Source organism: Apteryx rowi, unplaced genomic scaffold (genome assembly GCF_003343035.1).
Source record: "Apteryx rowi isolate R43461 unplaced genomic scaffold, aptRow1 scaffold_15, whole genome shotgun sequence".
Lineage (NCBI taxonomy): Eukaryota > Metazoa > Chordata > Aves > Apterygiformes > Apterygidae > Apteryx > Apteryx rowi.
In genome coordinates, this window is record NW_020447752.1 from 1,954,915 (window position 1) to 1,981,074 (window position 26,160).

At 51.5% G+C, this 26,160-nt stretch overlaps 1 protein-coding gene across 1 annotated transcript in view; it reads right to left on the bottom strand.

Annotated features, from left to right (window-relative positions):
* NCOR2 (nuclear receptor corepressor 2) overlaps window positions 1-26,160 on the bottom strand; it is a 222,757-nt gene that overhangs the window by 162,729 nt on the left and 33,868 nt on the right. The window contains exons 3-4 of the mRNA XM_026058822.1: window positions 25,476-25,603; window positions 15,081-15,261 (exon numbers count right to left, since the gene is read on the bottom strand). Of these exons, the coding sequence (XP_025914607.1) occupies window positions 15,081-15,261; window positions 25,476-25,603 (309 nt within the window). The remainder of the gene's footprint in view (window positions 1-15,080; window positions 15,262-25,475; window positions 25,604-26,160) is intronic.

Genomic DNA, 26,160 nt, shown 5'->3' on the forward strand with positions numbered 1-26,160 from the left:
GGGACCTCCGCGGAAAAAAATCTCTCCTTTTACTACACTAGTGCACAACCCTCAGCTCACCAACACGAATGCCATCGCACAAGCGCAACAGCGCTTTTATTAGCGTGCTTTAGTCTCCGAGGAGAGAGAGTCGGGCATCTGCATCCACTTACGTCTGTCCTCCACTAAGCACTGCATTAAAAAAATATTTCATCCAACTGGCATAGTTACACCAGCCAAAAAGTCGGCAGGCAACAAGTCAGCGTGATTAAAGCTAATGCAATGTCACGTGTTGCAAACACATGGCCAGATCCTGAGCAGGGCTCAGCACCTCCCACACTCCCCGCTTTCCAAAGAAGCGGGGACACATCAGCCCCTGCTCGGCCTTTAAGAGCAGTGGATCGCTCTTGAGCTTGGAGACGCCCCGCAAGTCCGGTGCGACTCTCCCTCCGCTGGCAGAAGCACTGCCACCGGTGCCAGCAGGGCAGTCGGAAGGGCGCTCCGTGGCTGGCCGGCTGCTCCCGCAAAGGCCACGCGTGCCGCGGGAAGGCGGCAGGGAGACTCCGACGCGGCTCCACAGGCACCCGCGGCTGAGCCCACCCCACCGGGGAGCGGGGCCTGCCTGGCAAAGCAGGAAGCTCCAGCTAATTCAAAGGGTGATACCAGGTGCATCCTCCAGCACATGGACAAGCACGGGGGAGGGAAAATCCACCACGCCGGCTTCTAAAAAACCTCACTTATTTAAAAATAAAAAATTGAGGGGAAATGAAAAGACAAAAGCCCTTCTCAGCCTGGTGTTATCAAGCAGAGGAAATGAGACTTCTAAAGCTCCCATTCAGAGAGGAGCTGGGGGGGGGGAGAGAAATCCCACTCCAGACGCACTTGAGTGAACAGCTTTTGAAATGGAAATGTCGCTCTTCAGAAACATTTAAATTTCTTCCTATTGCCAGGGAGGAGGAAGGACACAGAAGAGAGAGCAGGGACTCCTCAGCCATGCAAATTCAAATGCTGGTCCATTCACAGCAGCACCCAGACGGCTGTGCCGAGAGGGGATTTGTCAGGCAGTTAATCAGGACCGGCACACCGTATTAATATCGGGAAGCTAGCTTGAAGGGGCATCAGATTTACAGGGAGCGGAAGGGAATGAATGAAGACAGCTCTATTTAATCGGTACCGCAAATAAGATATACCTAAAAGCTGCCCTGCCTGAGCTCCTTTCCTCCGTTCTCCCCTGCACAAYGACTGCGTGCGACAATCACCCAGATTAGTTTTTTCCCCCAAATCCAGGAGGTTGAGCTGCCTGCTGAGAAGGAGCTTGACGGATGGAGAAAGGAAACGCAAAGAAGCTCTAGGGCGGTTTTAGCAGCGGTTGAATTGCGTTGTGGGACCAACCTGAGTCTCCTCTTACAGGCGAGAGGCGTTTCACCAAGCCAGGACCACTACCGACTCCCTTGGAGGCCCTGCCAGCACACCGGGCAAGAACCGACCGGGTCACAGCATGAACCCCCTCTCGTTTCTAGGAGCTGCTGTCAAAACTGCRTTGGTTCTTCAGGGAAAACCAGAAGGTTTTGCTCCTACATTGATCCACCGAGCTCCTCCCGCCAACCATATTTCACCATGTCACTGGTCTAGCATCCTTAGGGTCACTCAACACATAGGTTCAGTCCAGCCATGCTCTCCAGTACGTAAAGCAGGACACTGAGTCAGGAGAAGCCTTGGATGTATTTCTGCTTCTGCCACTGACCTACCAAGTGGTCCTGGGAAAATCATTTGACTCTCTCTGCACCTCTCATCTGTAAAAAACAGAAATTCTAGGACTGCGAGAAAAGTGGACTCCATGGAAATGCTCCAAAGATTTTTTTCCCCCAAAACTAGCAAGGTCCCAAAGTTTTGATTTTTAGAGTCTTTTTATTTCTATTAGAGCAGCTCAGTACACATGTATGTCTTTTAAGACTCAAACGTGCACAATGCAAGATGCAAACACAACAACCTGGAAACCAGTAAGGGTCACTAGTGAATTTGACCTGTGAACCTCACCAGTTGAAACAATAAGCAAAAAACAAGCAAGTTTTTCATCAGGAATCCAAGCTGATTTCACTTCCATTTGGAGGTGGCTGCACTGGAAAACACGCTAAGTGCGAGACGTAAGGGTTGCAGTCGCTTAGATGCTTTTGAAAAAGTTTTAACCAACATGAATAGGCTCAGGGAAAAAGAAAAATCCCTTTTCTTCAAATAACTTATTGTGGCTTTTAACAAAGCATTATCAGGAGCTTTTAGTGGCATTTTCTGTCCCGGACACACCAGCAGAGCCTCTTTGTGTAGCTCCTGGCTCTCCCCGGCATCACCCTGTTGAGGGAGAGCAGGCCTGCACGCCGGCGAGCGCGTCCCCAGCACGCGCCTGCGACGCTGCAAGGACAGCGCGCTGCAACAGCGGCGGCCGCCGGCCGCCCTGCGCCCCGGCCCAAACCAGTGGCCTCGGGGGGCGGCCGCGGGCAGGCGCCGGGAGCCCCGCGGCATCGCGAAACGCGCCCCCCCCCCCAAATAACGCACGCCGCCACCGAAGGGCTCGGGACGCTCGTGGACGGCGGAGCGCGGGTGGTGCAAAGCCACCGTCAGCCGCGCTATCAATCACAGCCGGCGGCGGCTGTGCTCAGTGCGTTATTGTTCTAATAACTGCGTGGACACGTGGAAGGGGGGGCCCCGACATGTGCTGTGCCTTTGAGGAGCCGTTTCCTTCGCTGATCCGCCTGCTCCGGCGGGACCCAGCGCAGAGAAGAGCAGCAGCGCTGGGCCTCTTCGTGTCGAAGGTGGAGCGGGAAGGGTTAGGAGGAAACGCGCTCCGGCACCGGCGCAGATGCAGCGAGCCCACCACCGAGCCTCCCCRTCCAACCCCCCAGCCCTCCACCTCGAGGGGCGCAGAAAAACGTGCAAAAAGCAAACTCAYGTGAACCGAACGAGAACGGTTTTGCTGCATTCGCAACCCTGTCCTTGCCACCGCCTCCAAACTGCCTCCCTGGGAGCAACTCCAGCTCTGGGTACTGCGAGTTAGCCCCGGCCGTCGCGGAGAAACAGCGCTTCTTAGAGCCGCGGCCGAATGCATGGCAGCTCCTCAGCAGCCCTCCCAAATGCTGCAAGGCTCCGTGATTTGAACAAGTCAGCTAATGTCATCTGTTTCAAGGTTACTGCATTGCCCGAGCACTGAGAGGGCCCCATCCGTAAATCCTTCAGCAGATATTTTTGGATTTATTTGGACAAGGCTTTTTGCCTTTTTTTCTTCCCTCCAGCAGGTCTGGAAGGTCTCTGGGTTTAGGAACCATCATGAATGTCTCAAGTGTTATGCTCCTCAAGCATCAGACTTAGCATTGCAATCAGAAAAAAAGTTATTTCACTGACCAACAAAGCACCAAATACTGACAGGAGCCCCGGCTAAAACAGCTCTTGAAGGCAAGGGGGAGAAGCCCCATTTCAAACTGTGAATGGCTGTAGGAGTCGCTCAGACTGCAAACTTCTGGCTGGGCCATTTCTGCAGAAAGTGTGAAGCACCCCTGCCTTTCCAGGCCAGGATGTTTAAGAAAAAAAACTAGTATATCAGGTCCCCTAGCAARAATAAGCTCACAGTGAATTTGTTATTATCTGTTAGCAAAGCAGCAGCTTCCCACCAAGGCTGGAATTTCCATCTTGGTTTGGCAGGCACAGGGCTGTGAAATGATTACTGTGTTTACTTTTCCTTTGCTAACTATAAAATCCCATTCCACTGCCCTGCCAAGAATGACTGAAGCTAATAAAATTCAGGCATTTGGAAGAAAGCAATAATAAACCTCCCTTTTGGGGCCTTTATGATGAAATTTCCCCACTCCAATCAGAGATTATGCTGTATTCATGAACACCAGTGATGTCTCAAAGTGCACCCAGATTGACTCAAATCAATATTTAGCTTTGCCGGAGACTGTAAGCCTTTCTTAGTGGGGCTGCTGAAGGCAGGATCATTGAACTGCACAGCTATAAGCAGCCCTTGAAAACACAGCTTACAAGTACATAAGACAGCTTATATGCATGTGCGTTGTGTGTGTTTATATTTATATATATATACATATATATATATACATAAAAATGCATGTTATTCAATTACTTAAAACTGAGAAAGTTTATACACATGAAATATTTATGGATGTATAAATTACAAATACCTCTCCAAATAYATAGAGAGCCATAAATATAGTACATACTATATATTTATGTACACACATCTGCATATTCCTTAGTAGCTTTTAGTAATTGTAAGACGATAACGACATGCCTGTGTTTGCATCTGCCCCCTTCCCGACTGCTGGGGCAGGAACACCGAGCTGCTGGGGGCTATCTGTCTGTACGTCATACCTGCGATTGCTGGCACACGAGACAATAATGCAGACCTGGAAAACAGTCCAAAATAAAAGCCTGTGCTTGATTTAGCCACATAACCACCTGGGACGGCCTGATTTGCACTAGGCATTGCTCCTTTGCTAAGCAGCTGCTGGAACAACTGCATCCAAAGCAGGGCTGGGAAGGCAGAACCTAGCAAAGCTCCTTCTCGGGGAACTGCACAGGGAAAGGGGGGGGGGGGTGAAATCAGCCCTGTCCCTTGCCAAGGCAGCAATCAGAGGTGGCGGTTTGGAGGCAAACCTAGGACGCGTTATCGTGCAAGCAGAGGAGGTGGTAAAGGGTCACAGAATGGCAGGCTCCGGACACTGCAAGCAGGGCGTTCAAGTCATTTTAAAAAACAAATTGTTCTCCAGTCTTCTTGACTAAGAAAAAAAAACCCCAAGCATCGAACAGGAGGAGCAGTCAAGGAGGACAGAGGAGAKCTCCCTACCCTGCCGCCGCCGTCCTCGCACGCTCCCCCACCACCGCCTTTCCACGCCAGGCAGGACCGGGTGATCTGCGATCGCTGCTCTGCRGTGCTCCACGACTGGCGGGCAAAGGGGTGCCACACACCGAGTAACCCCCGATCTGGTGTCCACCTTCACCTTGACTCTCTTTTCAGAGCTGCTGGACAACACCGCTCTTTTCCCCCCCTGCATCCAAARGAAACATACCCCATGTGGTGCTGGGCGCAGGATTAAAAGGGATGCTACTCCGGGGCCAGGATGAATTGGGAACAGCAAACACAAGCTGGACTGAACACTCGCATATRCAGAAGATGCTCCATCAAGATGCTAGGACATTAAAAGCCTGCCTTGCTGTTTGAACTACGGCTTGCGGCATTGGCCACTTAGCTAAGATGACCAAAGAGAAAATAACTAGATCTGGGTCAGGACTATGAGGAGGTGGAGCAGATAATTTCATTCCTCATTGCTTCTCCCCGTTGATTTCTGCTCTGGAGCCACCAAATCACTCGGCAGGACAGAGCACGGTCCCCCTGCCCCGAGCCAGCTCTGCTGCGGGGTGAAAGCAGAGGGGGAATTTCRTCCAAGGCAGAGGGAGCAAAGAGTCCCCTGTGCGCTCGCTCTCCATCCTCTTGGAGAAAGGTGCCAAGAATAAGCGTTACATTTTTCGAGAGCAGCAGAACAAGCCAAAGGCCTGTCAGCCTGTCCTAAAACAACCCCGCTGCGCGCCGAGCCTGCAGCCAGCATTCCTGGTGCACACAAGCGCCCGTCGCCCCCCGCTCCCTCCGCCACGCACTGCAGAGCTCCAAAGCATTTGCTCGTGCAGCAAGCCAGCAAACCCTCCAAATGTGCTCTGCCTCAAACCCAGCCAAATAGTTTTCATGTTAAAAAAGCAGGTTTGGGTCCAAAAAGAAAGGAGGTTTTCAGAGAGCAATTATAACTAGGCCCTTTGGCACTCGACAGCTCCTCTCTTGTTATCGACGATGAGGGTGTTGTTAAGGGACGAGGCTCCATGAAGCACTGAGGTGAAGTTTCTGAGCTTTAGCTAGGGATGTTGCCATGTTCAATATGTTATTACAGCTCCCACCACCACAGGCACAAAATGCAGCAACTCCCCTCTGCCAAATCCATCTCTGAAATCACTCCCCCACGCCATCCCCTCCAGCAAGAGCGGGCAAACAACATCGATTGCTGTTGCATCTCCTCCACCGCTTTCCGCTCGGCGCTAGGATAGAAGGATTTAATGCAAAATGCTCTCCTCCTCAAAACCCAGCACGCAAAGTTAATCTGATCGATTCACTACTCACTGGCTTTGGTTTCGTGAGTCAGGACTGTGGACCTACAGCATTTCATAACCATGGAAAACTAGAGCACCACAGATGTGCTAGGTGCTGTACGTTCCTGGAGGAGACACAGAAACCGGCCCCCGCTCCCTCTCCAAAGCCGGAAGGCCCTTGGCAAGGGGAGGCACACAGGAATGCCAGCCGAGCAGGGAGGCCAGGGGAGTCCAAGTATATCTGTGATAAGACGCGTGCGCTTGTGAATTGCTAATCGCCTCCTGCTGCTTCGTCATCTGCACTAACTGGTCAGATCACATATAACTGGAAAGAATCACTTCCCCCATCCCGGGAAGCAAGTGCATCTGGAGCAAGCTGGAGCAAAGCAACCCCCACCCAAAAGATGAGGAGAAGTGAAGAACACCAGACCAGCCTGAGACTGCAGCGGGGAAAGAAACAGCTCGGATGTCACTGCCTTGGGTACCAGGACCAGCTTATCTTTTCCCCCAAATTCATGCCACGTGGGGGTTTTATCATTACTTTCCACGAACGCTCAGAACTGCCGTTTCGGATTGACCGTACGCAGACCGCAGCGGTGACTAGCACACCCCTCTCCGCCCTGCGCGGCGCCCCGCGCTTTAATGCATCCGCAGGAGAGCAACGCCAGCTCCCGAGACACCAACTCCACCCCCACGGACCGGCAGAGCTAAGCAGCAAACTAGCCTGTGATGTTTTGGGGAGACAACAGCACGGCGCACAGGAACCCTTGCCGTTAAAGAAAATACAGGCTTCAAAAGCATTTTACTCTATAATAGACATACAAACAGTTTAAAGATATAAAAAAAAAAATCAGCATGAATCCATGCAGCACACCCAGCTTGCCATGCTGCCCTGTTGCAAGCAGAAAAACTAGCAATATTTCTTCCAATTACAGGGGTGAGGCATACAAAGTCAAGGGACTTTCCTTCCCCCAAGCAGATCAGGCGAGATGCTGCACTCTGCGAGCCCTGTAATATCGACTGAATGGAACAGAAAAGTCCAATTATGTAAATGATGAAGCAGGTTCCGAAGAAGCAGCCAGCCTTAACATGCCGCCCTTCTCCACAGTTACAGCTCGAAAGGCAATTTAAAAGGTTGTTTTGGATGTCAATCACCACAAATGAGCAGAAGGAAGCGAGAAACAACAACCTGCATTCGAGGCACAACCGATTCACCTCAAGGGCTCCCAGCAGTGCTAAGCCTCAGCCCCGCTCTCCACGACTCCCACATCCGCGGGAATGCTGCAGGCTGGAGTGGCTGGAGGCAGGGAAGAGCAGGGCTGCAGCCAGCTCCGAGAAGGTCATGCTCAGGTTTTACATCTGGCTTCCACGACCCACAAGGGCTCTCGCTGCCATGCCCAAGGCTCTCGGGCCACAGTTTTACCCCTCAGCCACAGAAACTGCAGCAGAACATCAAACAAAAACAGTCATCTTGCCAACCATGGTGCTCCTTCTCTTTAACCCCTCTGCCTCAAGGCCTGCTGGAAGAGCTGAACGTCCTGCAAGGACCACGCAGCGCCTCCTCACAGGCTCTGGTTTTCAGACGAGACAGGCATGAGTCTGGGCATGGGACAGATCGCCCCATTACAGATACAACATTCCTGTTGCTATTTCTGTTCCTTTTGCTTCCTGTCCCAAGCTGGTGCATGCGACGGGCTGCTGACAAGCCTTTGCAGCTAGCCAGACACAGCCGCTTTGCAACGGGCAATGAAATGAATTCCTGTGCGTACCATGAGAATCAGAGGGTTTGCATAAGCCAGACGTACCCTCCTGAGCATGTGTGTTCATGTACGGGTGAGCAGGGGTTGATACACACACGCGTATCCTGCCTGCTATTTGGAAATTATCTCCTGAGGAGGAAAGGAGGGAGAAAGGAGGAAAGCAGGGGAAGACATAAACCCAGCCAGAAGTGTTGGTAGAGTGTGACAACATGAACAATGCAAATATTTCAGCTTTTAAATATGTTTGGAATGACAGAGAATGCCAACATCTCTCTCTTTCCCAGAAATAGCTTTTAATCATTGCTGTCCTGACACAAAGTCGTCCCCTCTCCCTCCCCCACCCCGCAGAACATTTTATAATCAGATTTTTATCAGGCACGAGTCAACAGCATGAGCAAACACATGGCAGATGGGCGGATGTTTAACATGTTGCAGGAGGATCCTCCCACAGCTGTTGAACTCTGCATCCCAGTGCCACTTTCTATTATTCAATACCCAACTGCACCAGCCGCCTTGGGACTATTAAGCACCCAGAGAAGCCGCAGAGTGCCTCCCTCTGAAGGCGGCTGCAAGGACAGGTGACCAGAAACGTTCTTCTCTGCAGGAGAAGGAGGACAAAAGCAGGGAAGATGCTAGGATATTTGTACCCACTAAAATTCTTCATTTCATTGAGGTTAAAGCCACTTCCATAGAAATCTGCTCCTCTGAGAAGCAGCTCAAAGGCCACGCGATGGACGCAGACGTTGCGTCAAGTACACTGCTGTCCTTACACGAGCCAGAGCCCCGAGAGCAGGAGTTGTTCTTCTCATGGCAAAGCGTTCGAGGCAGCTCACCTCTCGCGGGGCTGAGGAAACCATACGCTAGCAGCGGTCTGCGACTCACTTCAGTTCCAGACTACCCAACGGCACAAGTAGCAGGGCGCTGGGAACATCAGTGTCTCCTCTCTCCATAGGCCCCGGCCTCGAGCCTGCTCTCCCGCGGCCCTCCCTCAGGGCAAGGACCACAGCTCCGGCACCCTGTGCCGCCCGACTCCCGTGGAAGAGCTGCAACTACCTGGCACAAATGCTGCCATGTCCCATAGCATCTCCAGGGCTCCCTGGCAGCTGCTCTCTCCCCACTAGATCCAACGTGGCCAAGAGACGGGACATGGTCACAGCCACGCCGGCCAAGGGAATTGCTCCCTCTCCTGAAGCAAAGGCCCGTGGTTGGGCACGTGTATTGCCACCAGATGCCCACTTGTGGATGTTCATCAGAAGCTGCCGCTAACAAGCCTGGGGCTATTTTTCCCACGTGAAAAACAGCCTCTGGAGGGGACGCAGAGCCCAGCGGAGCTGCAGCGTCCATGCCACAGGCTCAGGGGCTACGAGAGGACACGCACCAGGCAGGGCCGACGTTCGCAGCTTCGTTTTATTACCCAGCTACTCTGGGCTATTGTTCCGTGGCCATAAATCACGGGGAGGCCCTGGAATTCAACGCCGCTTTCCACGGGAGGGAGCCGGCGGGGGCGGCAAGGGCCCGCGGCTCCCCGCGCCAACCAGCCGACGCAGCCGCGCCGGCACCGCGCTCCTCCTCGCTAGCTCCCGCGCGGGCCGCCGCGCTCGGCACGTTCCCGGCCGCTCCGCCGCTCCGCATCCCGCCGGAGCGCCGCAGCTCGCCCGGTTCAAAGCCCTGCTGCGCCTCCCCCCCCCGGCACGGCCCTCCCCAGCCCGGCATTACTCCATTAGAGATGAGGCTCTCGCCAGTCACCTCCTAGCCAACTGGGGCCTCTGCCAAGGTCAACACAAGTTCCAGCCAGTTTCATTAATAACTGCGAGACCAGCCCACTGGAAACTCTGAGAGGTTAATCCCAGCAACGGATCAGCGTTCCCATAACAAAGCCGTGCAGCAAACCGCAGGGCAGAGAGGCGGCGGGTGATTTACCAGCCAGCCATTCCAGCTAGCCGCGCTCCRGGCTGGAGCGCGCTCGCTTCCTCGCGTTTGCACAACGAGTTTCAACCGGCGCTCCCCTGCCGAGCATCCTCCCCGGGATCCGCGGCCGGGGCCGGAGCGAGGGCAAACCGCTGAGCGCTGCCCGCGGGAGTCCCCGGCCCCGCGTCCCTCTCCGCCCCTAACCCCGGGGCATCCAGCGAGGAGGGGAGCAACGCCGGAGGAAGCCCACCAGGAGCAGCGCTGCCTGCTTGCCGGACAGGGCAGGAGAAGCGAGCGGGAAACAACAGGAAACAGGTCTCCCAGAAGAGCTTTAAACCGCCTCCAGCGCTCGGCCAGGCTGCGCTCAGAGCGGGAGCTAAGCAGCTAGCCAAGACCCTTTCCATCACACAGCCCATTTTCCAGGAGTTTATTGTAAATCAGGCTCTGGAACGTGCAGTCAGTGTGAAATTTGGCATGTACGTTGCTGGCTTCAATGAATCATTAAAAATGTATTTTAAATGTGCTAATTCATTCTTTTTTAATTAATTGCTTTTAAAGCTATATTAACATGCATCAAAGCGATCACCCTCAGCTCTAATTTCCATTTCCATATATATTTCTTAGCCTTAGTGCTATCTTTTACAAGAATCCCACCTTCTCCTTCCTTATTCCAGTTATTAGTTTATAGCACAATGAAAACATTAATGCAGAAAGGCAAGCAATTAAAACCCTTCAACAACGTAAAGCAGAGTCCAAGTAATAACAACACATGGCTTTTTAATAGCCTTTTTCCATCAATAGATGTCAACTAGTTTACAAAAGGGGGAAGTGGCATTATCCCTTTTACAGACGGGGAAATCCGAGACACAGAGAGGGGAAGTGACTTACCCAGCGAGCAGCAGCCTGCCAGTGGCAGATGGGAATAAGATTTGGGTTTCCTAAGGCTCCATCCAGCACCGTACCTGTGAGACTATATGGCTCGCCGTGAGTTTATTCCTGCTGGAGCAGTAGGCTATGCCTAAGTGCAGCCAGCCAGCCTTTGCAAGGGGACTAAACGCAGATCGCTACTGACTCACATCCTATAGGAAGAGCAGCAAACCACATACGTGGTGGAAAAGCCGTCTCAGAAATGGGAAAAAGAACATGTGGAATCGTAACAGGAATAAGAAGATATGAAAGGAAAAGGCATAGGGTAGGAACTAAGCTCCAGCACTGGAGAGCAGTGAGCAGCTACTGCTTGACCAGGAACACGACGCTCACTGTCCCGATGGGGCAGGACTGCGCACACCACCAGCTGCAGCTTGCACACCTACGCTCAGAGACAGCGTACCACCCAGACACGGCACCAGCCTGCTCTGGCGAGTCTGCGCTATTCCCATCTGCTGCTACGGGCTGGGGGTCCGTGACTTTATCAGAAAGAAAGCAGAAACCACCAAGGGTCCTGGGAACCAGCTCTGCCAAGAGCAGACCGGTAAATCTGTGTCATGGCAGTTCTTCCAGCGAATCTCATGTCCACACTTGCAATCATGAAAAAAMCAGTTCTGTTTTAATTTTGTTTGGTCATTCTCAGCCAGCTCAATGGAACACCRTCCCGGAGACGGCGTCAGCCCACATGGGCACCTGGCACAGGGAGACTCCACTTCTCCTGTGGCAGATGTAGGCTCACCTGAGCCTTCCTAGTTCAAACCCAGCAGCAAGAGTACAGGAACACGTGCACTGCATGGACGTGATGGCAACCCCTGTCGAGGGAAAAAAATATTCAAGTGGGGAAAGCAGGCCAGAAAACAACCTTCTGCTCCCTGTCTCGAGAAGAAGTACTAGTGTTCAAGGATATAAGTAATGCAAGGTGTGTAAGGAAAGGCAATATGTTTTACTAGATCAACTGAGATTTAGCTTTAAAGCTGCTGCTTTTGAAGGGCGCACTGCCCAAAAGCATGCCTGGTTTTTCCAGCTATAATGAGTTGATCTAATAGATCTTACCTTCTCCTTACAAATTAAGCCTCACTTAGAAAATGTGACTGCAGTGGCCTAGAATGGGGTAGAGAGGTCCAGCTCACCCCCTGTTTGGGAGGGATAGATAAGGAAATGATTAAGAAAAACTAGAAGAGATCTAATTCTCTTCCAGTGGTGTCAAAGGGAAAAGCTCTGGAACCTATTAGCAGGACTGGCTGTATAAATTACTATCTCTGTTCACACCACAGATTAGGGCCCAAAACAAAGGCATTGGAGATGTGCAGGAATGGTGTTTCCTCTCTTCCCCGGGCTGATAAAACTGGGTAATCCTGATGCAACCAGCAGTTTTCAGGGACTTGCTAAACTCGCAATACCACAGACCTGATCCCGCATCTTGCCTCCACTGGTGCTCTGCAGCCAGCAGAAACCAACAGGTATCCACTGGTTAAAAGCAACATTCATGACCCCTGTGTTACACTTATGTCATTTGGGACAGTCAGGCTAGCACTCCAGCAGTGTAAAAACAACCATCATTTTTATTGTGGAGTTTGGGGAACTCTTTATCATGTAAGAATTAGCCTAAACTGTAAAATCATCGTGAAGAGCAACTCTAGCACTTTGGCAACACAAGCTGAGCTCCTCACCAAGTAATGTGACTGCAGCAACACGGAACAGGGCAAGGGGTAAGCGAGCAACCCCTGCGATACTCTGATTAAATAACCGCCAGCGTGTTTAGTAATACTTGGCTCACACGGTGCATTTCACCCGAAGAGCTCAACCAGTTTGCAGAGCTGCCCTAGATAAAGCATCGAATGACTCCGTCATGCACTGAGTCAGCAGCACAGACAGGAATAGCAGATCTCTCTCGTTCTGCGCGTTAATCACAAGGCYGCACCGCTTGCGACCGCGCATGCACCGCTGCCCTCCCGCTGATCAATGCGCAGCTCGCGGACACGCGTCAGAGCCCTCGGGCTCGCAACCATGGCTCGCGCTGGCGGGCAGGGAGGAAAGCTTGCAGAATAACCTTTGAGAACGGTGGGACATGATGAGTAAGCATGAAAACCAAGGTGCCACTAGAAGAGATGCGACGGCCAAGTGTCTGCGGGGATGGTGCTGAATGGGAATTAGCAACCAGGAAAAGATGGATCTGGACGTGTCATTTCATGAGGTCACATCAGCCATGCAGGAGAGCTGACGACAGTCCCAGAGCTTTCTGCAGCTGCTCATAAAAAGGTCTTTATCAGCTATTCTAGATGGTGATTTACACCATCAGAGCTGAATGCCAAATTCAGCTGCTGCGGGCTTAGCACAGAGGCAAACTTGATAGTTTTACACATGTAAATGGCCCAAATACACAAGTGTCCAGACCTTGGGGCCAACAGACCAGTGTCAGTTCTCGACATTCCCTATGGATCATCACACCCAGAACAGGCCCTCTGATGCGCTGAGGTTCAGAGATGCACACATCAGCTGCCAGTGCTTTACTCTGACCTCAAGGCCCACAGCAGTTTATAGACTAGGTTGAGAGYGACTGCTCAAGGATAAAGCCAAAAGAGACTGCTATTAATCCAATTTCCAAGGCTACAAAGACAGATATACAACACACCTCCTGACTGGAAGGACACTGGTACCGTWCCCCAGACATGCCTTCTGCTCCCACCACTTGAACAGCAACAAGACTGACCCACTCTCGCAGCCTGCTCAGTCCGTCGCGCTCTGGGAACAGCTCCAGCTAGTTCTGAGCAACTAATTCTGGCTCCACTTAGGTTCCCACCAGTCAGGGACACCACATTTTTTTTCTTCTTTCCAGACTCTGAAATTACAAACGGCTCCACTAAAAGCATAATCTTGTCCTGCTGAATTGTATCTCACAGCTCGCTCTCTCTCTTTCATTAACAAATGTTTTAAGCCCCATAAAATGCATGTAATTCTTGGAAATGTGTCACAGACTAAGAAGCAAATGCAGCCCCTAACTCAGCAACTAATGCCTCAAGAGTGCCTTTGCCTATTAGAAACAAGTAGCTGAGACAATACATGGTTTTCTGGTGAGAAGCAGAACAGGACTGCTGATGGAAACAACGTGCAGACAGAAAAGCTGTCCTGGTTTCCTCACACTCTTTGGAGAGAGGGKTTTTTTTGTGTGTTTGTTACATGGCCAACAGYTTATTTCCCCCATCAGTCACCCAAACCAGAATCTCCTGAACATACCCTCCTCTGGTTTGGAGCCACTGCAATATATCTCAGTGGCATGGAAAGCAGGTTCCTGGCTGGTCATAGAGTCACCTCATTAAGACCCGTCTTGGAGGGAGCAGCAAAGAACGGAACATGAACTGGGCCACAGCACCTAGGAGGCACCTTTTTCAAGGCAACGCGCYATCAAGAGCTAAAGGAGAGAGAGAGATGATACGTCTGCTGCGTTTCTCATGGTTCCCAAGTTCAAATTTGGCTCTCAGCAACGAACGAGCTGCTCCATCCCTTCCTAGCACCAGCTCWCTAATTACGCAAGCACTGGCTATTCTCAGTCGGCAGTCACTGCAGCCCTTTTCTCCAGGAAATCCAGCCATGCTCCTCTTGGAATCTGAATTACTCTTGTTTTACCCCACTTAAAGCTAAATATCTTTCTCGTTCAGGGCATGTTAGCAGGATCTCACGCAAGAGCCACAAGTACCATTAGAATAGGAGAAGTCGGAATATCCCRGCACTCCCAAGCAAGAGAGCTTTCTTGTCCACATGTTATTCCAAATCAGTTCCCACAGCAAGATAGCAAAACATCCCCATTGCCCCTGGGTAAGGATGCCAACTTCCTGCTCCTTTTAACGACGGCTACGAAATCTCTGAAGCCCAACTTGCAGCAGCATTAACCCCCTGCATTCACAGGCTGGTGCTCGCATCAGCAGCTCAGGCCAGCTGCCCCCAGCCGGTTTGTCCAGCAGGACTTTCCTGCCAACCAGGAATAATTCCAAACTCAAGGTAAAGCCATATATSATTCACCCCACAGAGCGTGAAACTAAATCCAAACATACAGGCACGCAAGCAAGGGATTTCTCTTTGTAAAATTTATCACATGCGAAGAGGGGACAATTGCAAGTAAACAATTTGCTTTGTTAAGTAAGACTAAGACAAGGGAGGTTTTCCTGGGGAAGATCATACTAAAGAACCACCAGCAGCCARCTTTCCCCAAGGAGGTCACCTGTCTCAGTGGAGACCATTCAACACCACAAAGCACATGGTTCGATGCATCGGGAACCACAACCGACACAGATTTCCTCAGTGGCACTTCCACACCAGAACGCCAAGGGGATCCCAAAACACACGCCCGCCTGGCGGCTCTCCCCTTACCTTYGCGAGGTCCTCCGTCCCGCCCTGCTGGCTTTGACTCAGGAGAGGCGAGTGCCGCATCAGCGGGTCCTGCAGCAGATCCAGGCGCGGTCTCTTTGTTTCAATGAACTCCAAGTCCGACGGCTTGGCCAGGTCAGAGATATAGGGGTGCGCCTCGGTCCGCAGGTGCAACTCCTGCGATCTGAGCACAAAGAGAAAGGAGACTTTAAAAAAAACAACCAACCTCTGCTTTCCCCTGCATTAAGACTGCTCAAAACGCTGCAAACCCTTCAGTGAGGACAGAGATCTCATCCTCTGCCCATTCCCCAGGAGGATGCACCAAGGGAGCCCATGCAGCCCCAAGACTGCAAGATGTTTCAAGCCTTTACAAGCCCAGGAGCCACAGCTCCGGAGCTTGGCTGCCGTGCACTGCGCATCTCCTGGAGCATTTGCTCCTTCGGGGCTCTCCGCACTCACCACGGAGCAGGCGCGCCTGCTGGGCCTGTTCTGCTCACGGGCAAAGCGGGACATTATCCGGGAAGCAGTACGCAGCTGCAGCACCACAGCTACCCACCAAGGCTATGTAGCCAGCTTAGTCACTCCCAGTACGGCAGGTTGCCCCTTCCCAGCCCCTCAGCACCAGGGAAAGGAGCAGAGTGAAGACGTTCAGTCCTGCTGACGCTGCTGAGAAGCTATGAGCCTGCCACGGCTGCCCAGAAAACATATGGTCTAACAGCAAAAAGTTGCATAATTAACATGAAACGTCTTCTCTGCTCCAGGCAGCAGGGTGGAAAGTCATCACAGGAACAGAGAGATTCCTTGCAAGAGCTCGGCAATCAGGAAAAGCCAAGCAAAACCGTGGGCCGAGAAGAGGATTCACGCCGAGCTGTGTTCTCAGTGGCACTGCTGGAAATGCCAAGGAAACCACAGAGTTTGGATGCGCTCTCAGCAGAGTGCAAGAACCTGGCCTAGATCACTTCCCCTTCATGCTACCCATATCAAAACTCCTAAAAAAATCCCTTCAGGCCACACTACTGTCGTCATCCTCCTCCTCCTCGTCGACACCCGGAAAGCACAGCTGCTCTCTCCCGTGCCACCACGCACGGTGGGCAGCTGTGCCTACACCAAGGCACGGTGCCCRAGGCCACGTGGTGGAGCCTCCCGCAAGCCACCCGCAGAGACAGGCCTTCGCTCTGTGCTCTGCCCGATTCCAGGTGCCCACACTGAGGCTGGCCAGAACTAGCCGAAGCTCGGAAGATCCCCACATCTGGCCCATCGGATCCCCCTGTGGGCCCTAAGACCACAGGAAGCCCCATTTTACCACTATTTAGTCAAAGGTACCTGCCTCACTGCATGTAACTAAAACCTCGTTCACAAATACCAAGATTATATATTGAGGGGAAAAATGAATACTCCTCTGTGGCTAGAGAGCCGGGATTTATTTTCACAAGATGGGGGAGGGACGAAACAACCCCAGCCACCGGCAGTTCCCCGGCCCCAGCACAGACCTGGCAAGCGAGAGGGGCACTCGGTCCCGGGACGGCAGCTGCGCTGACTGCTCCCATCAGGCTCAAATATCTTTCACCTGCTAATATGATGCAGTTGATAATACCTGGAAATTGGGGGGGTTGTTTTTAAAAACAAGCATAAAACCTTCTTGCGGCTGTATTTTTCCTAGCAGGAGCCTCCTGAGGGAATTGTAAAGGGATCCTGCAAAAACACATTAAAGCTTTTACTACGCCCAAGGATCAAGCTTTGTTGCAGCAGCTCCGAGGGTGTGTTTTTAACACTTCAGACAGACGTGCCTCTTAAAAACACACACRCACGCACGCACAGGAGATTCAGAACTTGGAGAAAAGCATCGTTTTTTTCTTCCCCCCTTAAACAAGCTTGGTCAGGCCCTCCCGAGCCGCGTGGTACCAGGATCCTCCCCGGTTACCAAAGCAAAGCAAAGCAAAGCAAACCAAACCAAACCGCCTCCGAACCGCTCGGCGCGAGGAAGGCAGGGGAAGCGCTGTGTCAAGAGCAGGCCTGAAACACAGCGGGTCTTGTACACGGTTTCGCCCCCTCCACAAACTGCGATCGCCGGCGCTAATTTTTACCTAGCTCGTTAACTAGCTGGGAGAGGACGACAAAAAAGGAAGGAACGGTCCAGAGCCCTCTGAGAGCGGCGGGAGCCTCCCCGGCGGCTGCAACGGCTCTGGAGCGCGTCCAGGGAGGAGGCACCCGGGCGACACGGATCTCCTGGGCTGGCGTGAGCCTCTGCCCTCCCGCACGCCGGCGCGGCACGCTGCGCCGAGCTGCAGGAAGCCTGCTACGGCTCGCTCTCGCTTCTCTCTTCCTCACCCACACCAGCAAGCAAGCGCGTGCAGGCCAAGCTCGGCTGCTGCGGGTTTGGCACGGGGGGACRGCGCTGGAATTCGGGCAGCCGCTCGCTGCTGACACACGGAAACAGAGTCTGGCTTGTCCTCCCCGACCTTCCCAGCAAAGAGGGGCCGGGGGAGCGGAGCGGCCCTCGCACGCCTTGCGCCGCTCGGAGCTCCAAGCGGCGAGCGCCCAGGAACGGAGCTCCGACCCTTCGGAGCAGAACGGCTCCTCGATTTGGCTTCGAAACGCGGCTCGTTTCACCTGCAAGCCCTCTCGCACCAAGCGACAGAGAACTCGGCTCAGCAAGCCCAGCGGTACCTCGTAGCACCCCCCGGGTTTCCTGCTGGTTTGCCCCAGCCTCTCGTGCAAATTCTGCCGGCTCACAGCTGCGCTCCAACAGTTCGAGCTCTGCTGTAAAACCGAGTAACAATAAGCAACTGTTGAGCAGGGCAGGTGTTAAAATATTCCAACACCCGAGGCTGTACTGCACCAAGGCAATTAAAAAGCTGAGGTATTTATTTTCACTTTTTTTTTTTTTTTTAAAGTCTGTACTACCAAGAAGCTGCTAATTGACACAGGACAGCTCTGAGACCTCCGTAGTTGTCACGAACGCAACAGGAGCCACCGCACAGACATGACCGCTACACTCAAAAGCCATGTATTAAGATAAGAGTAACACTCAGCTTTGTAAAGGCAGTTAGAGTGAGCCAGGGGCCATGCTGAGGAAAGCAGCTGCTACATTACAGGGTGCTATTTTATTTCCATTTCCACATCCATTGGAGCTTCTATTAAATTTATCCACTGGAATTTCCAGCCGCTCCCGAGATTACTTTGCCCAATACAACCCACTCAGCTTGTCTTGGCTGCAAATAAAAACACTCTTACTTGAAGCCTTCACACCTTTCACTCTTTACATCCACACCTGCAGCGAGCTCTTTACAACGGACTTTTATAGAGCAATGACATTTTAAAATTACATTGCCTTAAAAAATATATATATATATATACACTGTTACATTCAGTTTGGGGTTTTGTTGCATTTTCTAAATAGTTCCCACCTGTTTGTTTTATTCCAGACATTCCTACCCCAATACCTTGGGCTATTGAAGCTGCAAGCCCAGGGTTTGCCCCAGCATCTAGCTGYGCCATCTGCTCACTGCTCTATCTTGGCCAGGTCCAAATCCAGAAGACGAAGATGACCCAAGATCAGATCTCTGATTCATAACTAACCTGAAAAGTTAATTGCACATTACTACCTGCAAAGCTGTGTGACTAATTCATCACGGCCACCTCCTCRGTGGACTGGGGCTGGGTGTTAAGGGGCTATGAGCTGCTCAGACGGCACACGAGGAGCAGAGCGCCTCTACCTCCTCCATGCAGAGGGTGCTCATCACACAGTGGGACAGGGACCTGGGAAACGTCTTCTGCCACATTATACCTTCACCTGAATTATCTGAGCACAAAACGGGCAAAAAAGGGGGGTAGACTGCTAGTTAGATATAAAGGAAGTCGAGAACGTGTATCTCCTGGGAGATAGGATCTACTGGAATGTCTTGAGCTGCCGTCAGGGAGGAGATGCAAGAGCAGCCCTGAAAACAGATCTCACCTTTATCTTCTTTGCAAGTGTGCTCCTGCTGATGTCCAGGCGAGCCCTCCCGCCCCAGTAACCCACCTCGCTCTGCCCTTCAGAGCGGCGTAGCCCTCTCCTGCTCCTCAAGCCTTCCCTTCCTCCGCTCCTCCATCAGCTGAGGAGCAAAAGGTGACGGGGCAAGGAATGGCGGCTTTTCTGCAATACATGGGGAGGAAACCCAGCCTGGCCAACACGGCAAAATCCCCTTCTCCCCTTTGGAACCAAGGGTTCAAAACACCAGCAGCGCTTCTAAGCAGGCTCCCAGTAACTTCCCAACAGGGGATATTTTGTCTAAATTTTGCTCCCATCCACAAATAGCGTTCCCTACAACACAGGGCCAAGCATGACAGTTAGGGTGGAGAACTGGCTCTCTGTTTCTTGGAACCAGAACCAAGGTAAACCATCACCTTAGCATAACTGTTTATTTCCTCTGGCTGAGATGGTTTGGTGGCAAATTGTCTCCAAAAATAAGTTAAAAAAAAAAAAAAAAAAAGAGTAACCTCCAGCCCCCACAGGTACAGACAGACAATAAAATGCTTTTGAGAGCAAGTACTATAGTAAAACACTAGCGTTGAAGTGAATTATTTATAGCCAGTGCTAAGATTTGTCTGAGGTTTCAGCAACCCCTTTACGTGATATCCAGAGTAGGAGACCAGGCAACTGAGACCTGTTAAAGAGAGAAACCAGAGGGTTTTGCAGGAGCAAACCTGCCACCAGGCAGCTAGAAAAACACGTACGGGGAGCAGCTGATATATTCCCTCTGTCATCCCACCGGTGAGGGAGAAAAACAACACGGCTTAACAACAGAGGCCACGGAAAGAGCGGCCGGGCCGGCAGGAAGGGAGAGCTCCCGGCCCTAAGTGGCAGCTGTCAGCAGAAGAAGTCGGTCTGCACAAGCTGAAGGCACAGGACAGCCTTGTGTGGGATGGCTTCTTCCAAGCCAATTCCAATTTAGATGGGAGCAGATGCTTTATTTAAAACTTGCATATTTAAGAGTCCAATATGCAGGGTCTGAATTATTCATGGCCAGGACCACCAAAAGCTTTAAAAAACTGTGCCACGCAACAGCACTGGCTCACTCAGGAGAAGGAGAACGAGTACTGGTGGGTCTCAGAGCCCCCACCTCRGGCAGGCACCCAAAATCTGGAGCCTCGCTGGAAAGCCCTTGCGACAGTTGTGGGTCCCTGGAGCCCGCCCCAGCCCAGCACCTGGGGCACCCTCCCAGTTTCAGCAGGCCTGTTGCGTACATCATGAGATCACCCTKCCTCCCCGAAACAAGCTCTGGTTCAAGGTCACACACGGCAAAGTTGCTTCATGAGCTTTCATCRCTCCATCACGACCAAGGCAAAGCCTAGGTTTCCCCTCACACCCTTCTACCAGGGCACACGAGCCCGTCCTACCAAGCCCAGCGTCTCCAGCTCTTCTCTGCAGAGTCCCATCTGCTCTCTGCGCCCACCTGTGGATGGGCCCATAGCTTACGCTGGCACAGAGGGCACTGGTCGGACAGGACGGGACACTGGCACCAAGCAACCACGCGTCCGCAACTGCCCTTTCCAGCTCTTGTTTTCCCACGCTCAGCTCAGGGGGAAAAAAAAAAAAAATCCAACCCCCAGAACATAATTTTAAATGTGAAAAGAYGCAGAGAGCTATGCTTGCAGGGGATTTCAGCTGCACCACCGCTCACTCCTGAGAAAAGGGTCACCTTTAAAAATGGAAACTTAATTAAAGGCCATAAATAAAATCCGACTGGCCGCGCTGTTAACTCCGGAACAGTTGGTGCCATTTGGCCCAGTACAGATTAAGACTTAAAACTGCACGTTATATCCAACAGCCATACACGCCGCACTGGTTTTCCACAYGCTCCAAACTCCCACAACTCCCTGGGCTCCTTAGTCAGAAGGATTAATCACATTCAATAAGCACAGTAATTAGGCGTGCTCTCATGCTATATTGCACATGGCTATCTCGGACGGCTGCAAAAACACAGCAGCTGGTTAACATATCCTAAACATCATACTGCAGAGCAACACCGGGTGAACTCTTCAAACTCTTAATGACTTCTAAGCAGAAGGACTCCAGAAAAGAGCATGGTCTCACGAACTGGTAAAATAATCTCCTATGAAAATAGTGACTCATCTTATTCTGGAAAAAGGCAGAATATGCAATGTTAACATGCATACCACTTATTACGGCCACATTTTCCGCCAGTGCAACCGTTATCCACCCCAGCATTCCTGGATCAATAAGGAATCTTGCTCTAAAACCATCACACATATGAAAGAGTCAAGAAACATGTCTTTGTCTGATTTTCAGAAACTCTGTCCCACTGACACCTGCCATTTAACACTAAACCCAGTTATTCTCATTTCTTTTGCAGATCAAAATATACATAGAAGAGAGAAAACCCTAATCCTTGTCACCTTGCCAGGACATTCCTCTGCAAGCATTCATGGTACGACTTGTACCAACAGCAAATCCTGAAATACTTCTCTTTGCTCCCGCAGTCCAGTTGGCACAGCCAACTGAACAAGCTATGGGGAAGTCTGTGGATCCTTCCAAGAAAAAGACTGCTACCAAAAAAACCATCAAGGAAAGCAGCACATCCCTGCAAAGAAACACAGAGCCAACTTTCCCTACAGCAACAGAGTCCGAGTGGTTCAAGTTTTTCTTCCTTCTTTCAAGCCAGACTTCGCTGTGCAGCAATTCAAGTCTTTATCCATTCCCCAAGGGGCGGTGAGGACTCTTGAGGTTTATTTACTCGGGGAAGGGTTGGCTGCAGCTCCACGAGCGTCACCCATAGGACTGGGCTGCCCTGGGTGGGAAGCAGGACAAGCAGGAGGCCTGTCCCCCCCAAGGAAGGAGCACCCATGCTGGAGGCAACGCTTCAGGGGCTGTTTCTCCCCATCCTGCCTGACCCACCAGGCACAACTATGGGGAAGTCCAGCTATCTGAACAGGGCGTTCAAAGAGCTTCYCGCTCAGGGAGACCCCAAATTTACAACCATCTCAGAGCTCTGTTCCTTCCAGCACGTTGCCACTCAAGACGGCAGCAGCTTTTTGCCGCTGACACCTGATTCACGCTAGAAACACTGACCCCACGGTGAAAGGCTCCACTGCTAATTCCCTTTTCACCGGCCTATTCCTAGTGGCCACAACAAAACAGCAGCCAGGAGAGGAGGAGAGACCATGAAACTAAAGCTGCCACCACAGGAAGATGGTCAAAGTAAACCCRAGTGATTTCCACGGGATTTATAGCATCCCTCAAACACTTTGTGCAAAGAGAGCATGCAGAGGCTTTGGAGACTTGCCCAGGGTGAAGGCAAAACCAAAGTGGGACGCCATCCCCAGGAAACAGCAGAGGGGAAAGTAAATCCCTGCAGTTCCCCGGAGAGGAGCGGGAGCAGCACGCAAAGCACCTGCAGCCAGGCGGATAGCCCGAGAGCAGCCAGGCCCGAGCGGTCCCAGGGGCCGTGCTGCGTTCTCCGGCCGGAGCAACCGCTCTGGATCCGCCGCAAGGCACAGCGTGGCAGGGCAGGGCTGTCCGTCTGGGCCGGCTCTGCTCAGGGAGCACGTGCAGGCCTCAGTCTCCGGAGCTGTCAGTCTGACACCTTCCACTTGCACTAGACTCACAAATTTATTTCTTTAAGGGGGCGGGAAGGGGGAAACGATTCTGGAAGAGTGTCAGACACTGCAACCAACACCAGACAGACTGCTTCCTTTCTGAATACCCAAAGCAAAGGGGAATTGGAAGGGCTCCCCCCCACCAAGGCTTGCTTTAAGGGGAGAGGGAGAAGGGAAGGAAAGGCAGCCTAGAAATCCATGAGCAACTGCCTGACACCCACCTCTGCTGTGTGCGAGGAAGCGTATTGCAAAGCTAAACGCAGGATGAGCCTCTTCCTTTCAGACACAGCACACCCCTGTGCTTCCCTCTATTTATTCCCCCCGTCCCTGCTTTGCAGACATTATTTGTTTGCTGTTGGTTGCTCCCTCCTCCCCTGCCCCTCATGCTGAGAGCCAGCTGCCTCTGCTTGAAAACCATCAACTGGAGCCCAGGAACAAAGCCAAAGTGCTTACAGATGCGCCCGGCGTGAACCTGCCAAAGGGACTCAGCTGCAGAGGTGCCTGCTTTCGCCACCCTCCCTTGTCCAGGCTTTGCTTCTGCACCAGGCAGAATCCACGCCATTTGCTGGGGTGGACATCAGCGTCAACCCGACCTGCTCCAGAAGCTCCGGGTTCTTGGCCCTTGAGCACACAGCAAATTCTGGGGTGAGCAACCAAGTGCCCAAAGGGCTCTATCTATAGCTGGTTTCATCAGGCATGATCGTAGAGCAGATTCTCATACCACGAAAAGGAGAAAGCACAGCCCCCAAGGGACAGTTTTCAAAATCTGGTACTTATAGCTGCAGGAGAACAGTAGCTGTATTTGCAAGAGAGACTAACACCTCCTCAACCCCAACTCAGCCTAGTTTGAACGGCTTCAGTAATTACACTGAGCTGGAAATTTCTAGAGACGCCCCCCATCCTGCATCCCCAGATGCCCAACTACTTCTATTTTTTTTTAATAGATCTATAGCCTAGTATGCTAATTGAGCTAAACTTAAGTGGTATTTTTAGCCTTACTACTGAGTATAATTTTTGCAAAAGTTCAATTCTTCAGATGCTGCAGGGAAAAAAGTGTGAAATGGAAAGTTGAGTCTGTTTTAAAAAAGTTTCATTTTATAGCATGCCTAAACTTAAACACTTTAGTTAAAAGTGCTGAAATACTCAAGATAACCATTTGGATGTGTATCTAGACATGGTAACCCYAGCTAGCATCTACCCACATTCAAGTGATTAGCAACACAAATATAATCAGTGCTTGGACGGTTTGAAACATGGTGAGAAGTGAGATGCTTGGATGACCACTCTAGATTGTGTGTGTGGTACAGCATACACCAAGGTTTGTAAACTGGTTTTTAGTTATATGGAGGAACTAAGATAAATTTTTAAAATAGCACATTTAGACCATGAAACCCTTAATTTTACTGGAGAGCAGAACTGGTTCTCCATTTTGCAAACCATAATTAGTGTGTTTATGGCTCTGAAAAACAAAAGCCAGCAGGGACCATGCTGCCAGGTTCCCTGTACCCATCTCCCCCAAATTAAGCTGACTCTTCAAACACATGGTTCCAGTTTGATTCACTTCCAACTTAGTTTTGTTGCACTGCACCAAGGAGAAGTTACCACTGAGAAATCAAAGCAACATATCAGGCAGTAACAGATTATTAGCCGTTAGAAATAATACTACCCCTCTGTAAACATGAGCATCAGAGGGCTGTGCACAAGAGCATCCAGGAGGGCAGATGCCCAGTTCACTCTGGAGTCTGCGTTCCGCCTCCAAATTCTCACTGTTCTGTTTCTGCTCAGCATCAAGCGGAGTCCACCACGCTAGAAAAAGAGGGTGCCGTCCACGTTTCTAGCAAAACACCGGGTCTACAGCTGCCTGAGAGGTCTTTCTCCTCTCCCCTAACAATTATGATTTTAGAGAAACAGACTCATCGCTCACCAGCCATAAGCAACAGCTCAGTGGCTCTGCACTGCTTTTATTCTTAGCCTGACCAGGGAGGGAGCATCAAAAAACGCTTTGCATAAATCTACTGTTCTAAGGTTCTTATTTCACTTCCAGGATATTTTTTTCCAAAACCACTAAGTGTCAAATGCAGAAGAGAAACTGTGAAACGGAGAGAGCAGTGTTTTGTGACGAAACAGAGAGCGAGAGTGATGGCCTTTAAAGCAGATCAGCTCCTGTGGTTACTGCATCTACAGCATTTCTAGCCACATGGCACTTGCCCGAGTCGCACAGAAAACATTAACAGTCTCACATGGGAGAGGAGAAAGCAATCAGTGACAGAGGGAGATTTGCAAGAGGATCAGACAGGGGGAAAAAAAACGCCCGGAAAAAGCTGCAAGAGGAATGCAGAAAGAGAAACAAAAACAATGAAAACAAGGAGGAAGAGAGCAACAAAGAGGAAGCAGAGATGAATAATGGAAATGTGCTATTCTCACTCCTCCCTTCAGTCTAGGGAGCTACAGGCCAAAACCAACAACACAGCTTCATTTTCCACACTGAAGAAAGTCAGTGCAACCAGTTATGGCCATGTGTAGCTCCTTGGAAGACTTGGGGGGGGGGAAGGGGAGTTAAGATGTCTTTGAAGTGACAKACGATCTAAGGGAAGAGGCCAGATGGCAAAGGTGTCGCTTGCATTAGCACTACTAAGCTAAGACCAGCCCAGAGACCGAGCGTAGCCTGTAACAAAAACATAACATAGCAGAGGTGTCCCAGAGCCCTCCTCAACGTCACAGCACCGTGCCGACGCTTGCTACAACAGCAGGAGGATGCCCAAAGGCACCCGGGGGACCTTGGGGACTGGCGCCCTTTACCTCTCGTTGCCCGGCTGGAACTCTGACAGCAGGGACGGCCTCCTCCGCTGCGGCTGCATGATGGACCCCGGCGGGAGGTGGGACGCGTAATCCCTGGAATGATGCTGGTACTCTAAGAGCGCGACATCCTGCAGAAAGAAACACAGAAGCGCTTGTTACGCTGGTGGCAACTGTCATGAAAGCAGTGAACCCTGACGACTCAGAAGAAGCTGTATCAATACTCCTCCTTTGAAGCATGGGGTGCTGGACCACACAGTCCACACAGCTCAGTGCCTCCCCCCCAGAAGGTCCCCAGCAATCACCAATCGTGCACCGTGCTAAGACGGTGGCTCGGCCGCTCTGGTCCAGATGGCTCTAGCCCGTTACTCAGGCTGCTCGCAGGGTGGGCTCCTGGGATGCAACACCGACAAGCTCAACCCTGCCAGTAGGCAAGCACACAGCGCTTTTTGGCATCCAAGTAGTGATGCCTTCAAACCCGAGAATAAGAACATGCAAGAAGAAAATTAAGTCACAGGATACTTTCAGCTTCAATAATCTACACGGTGGTTTAGAATAAAAAAGGGGGGAAGAGAAATCACAATGTTATCTTGACAGTGTCCCTTTAAACACAGCTCCCCTGGGCTGGGCTAAAGCTGTTTGAAAGGATAGTTTGCTACTTATTATGTGTATGTCCCTTTTGTTCCTT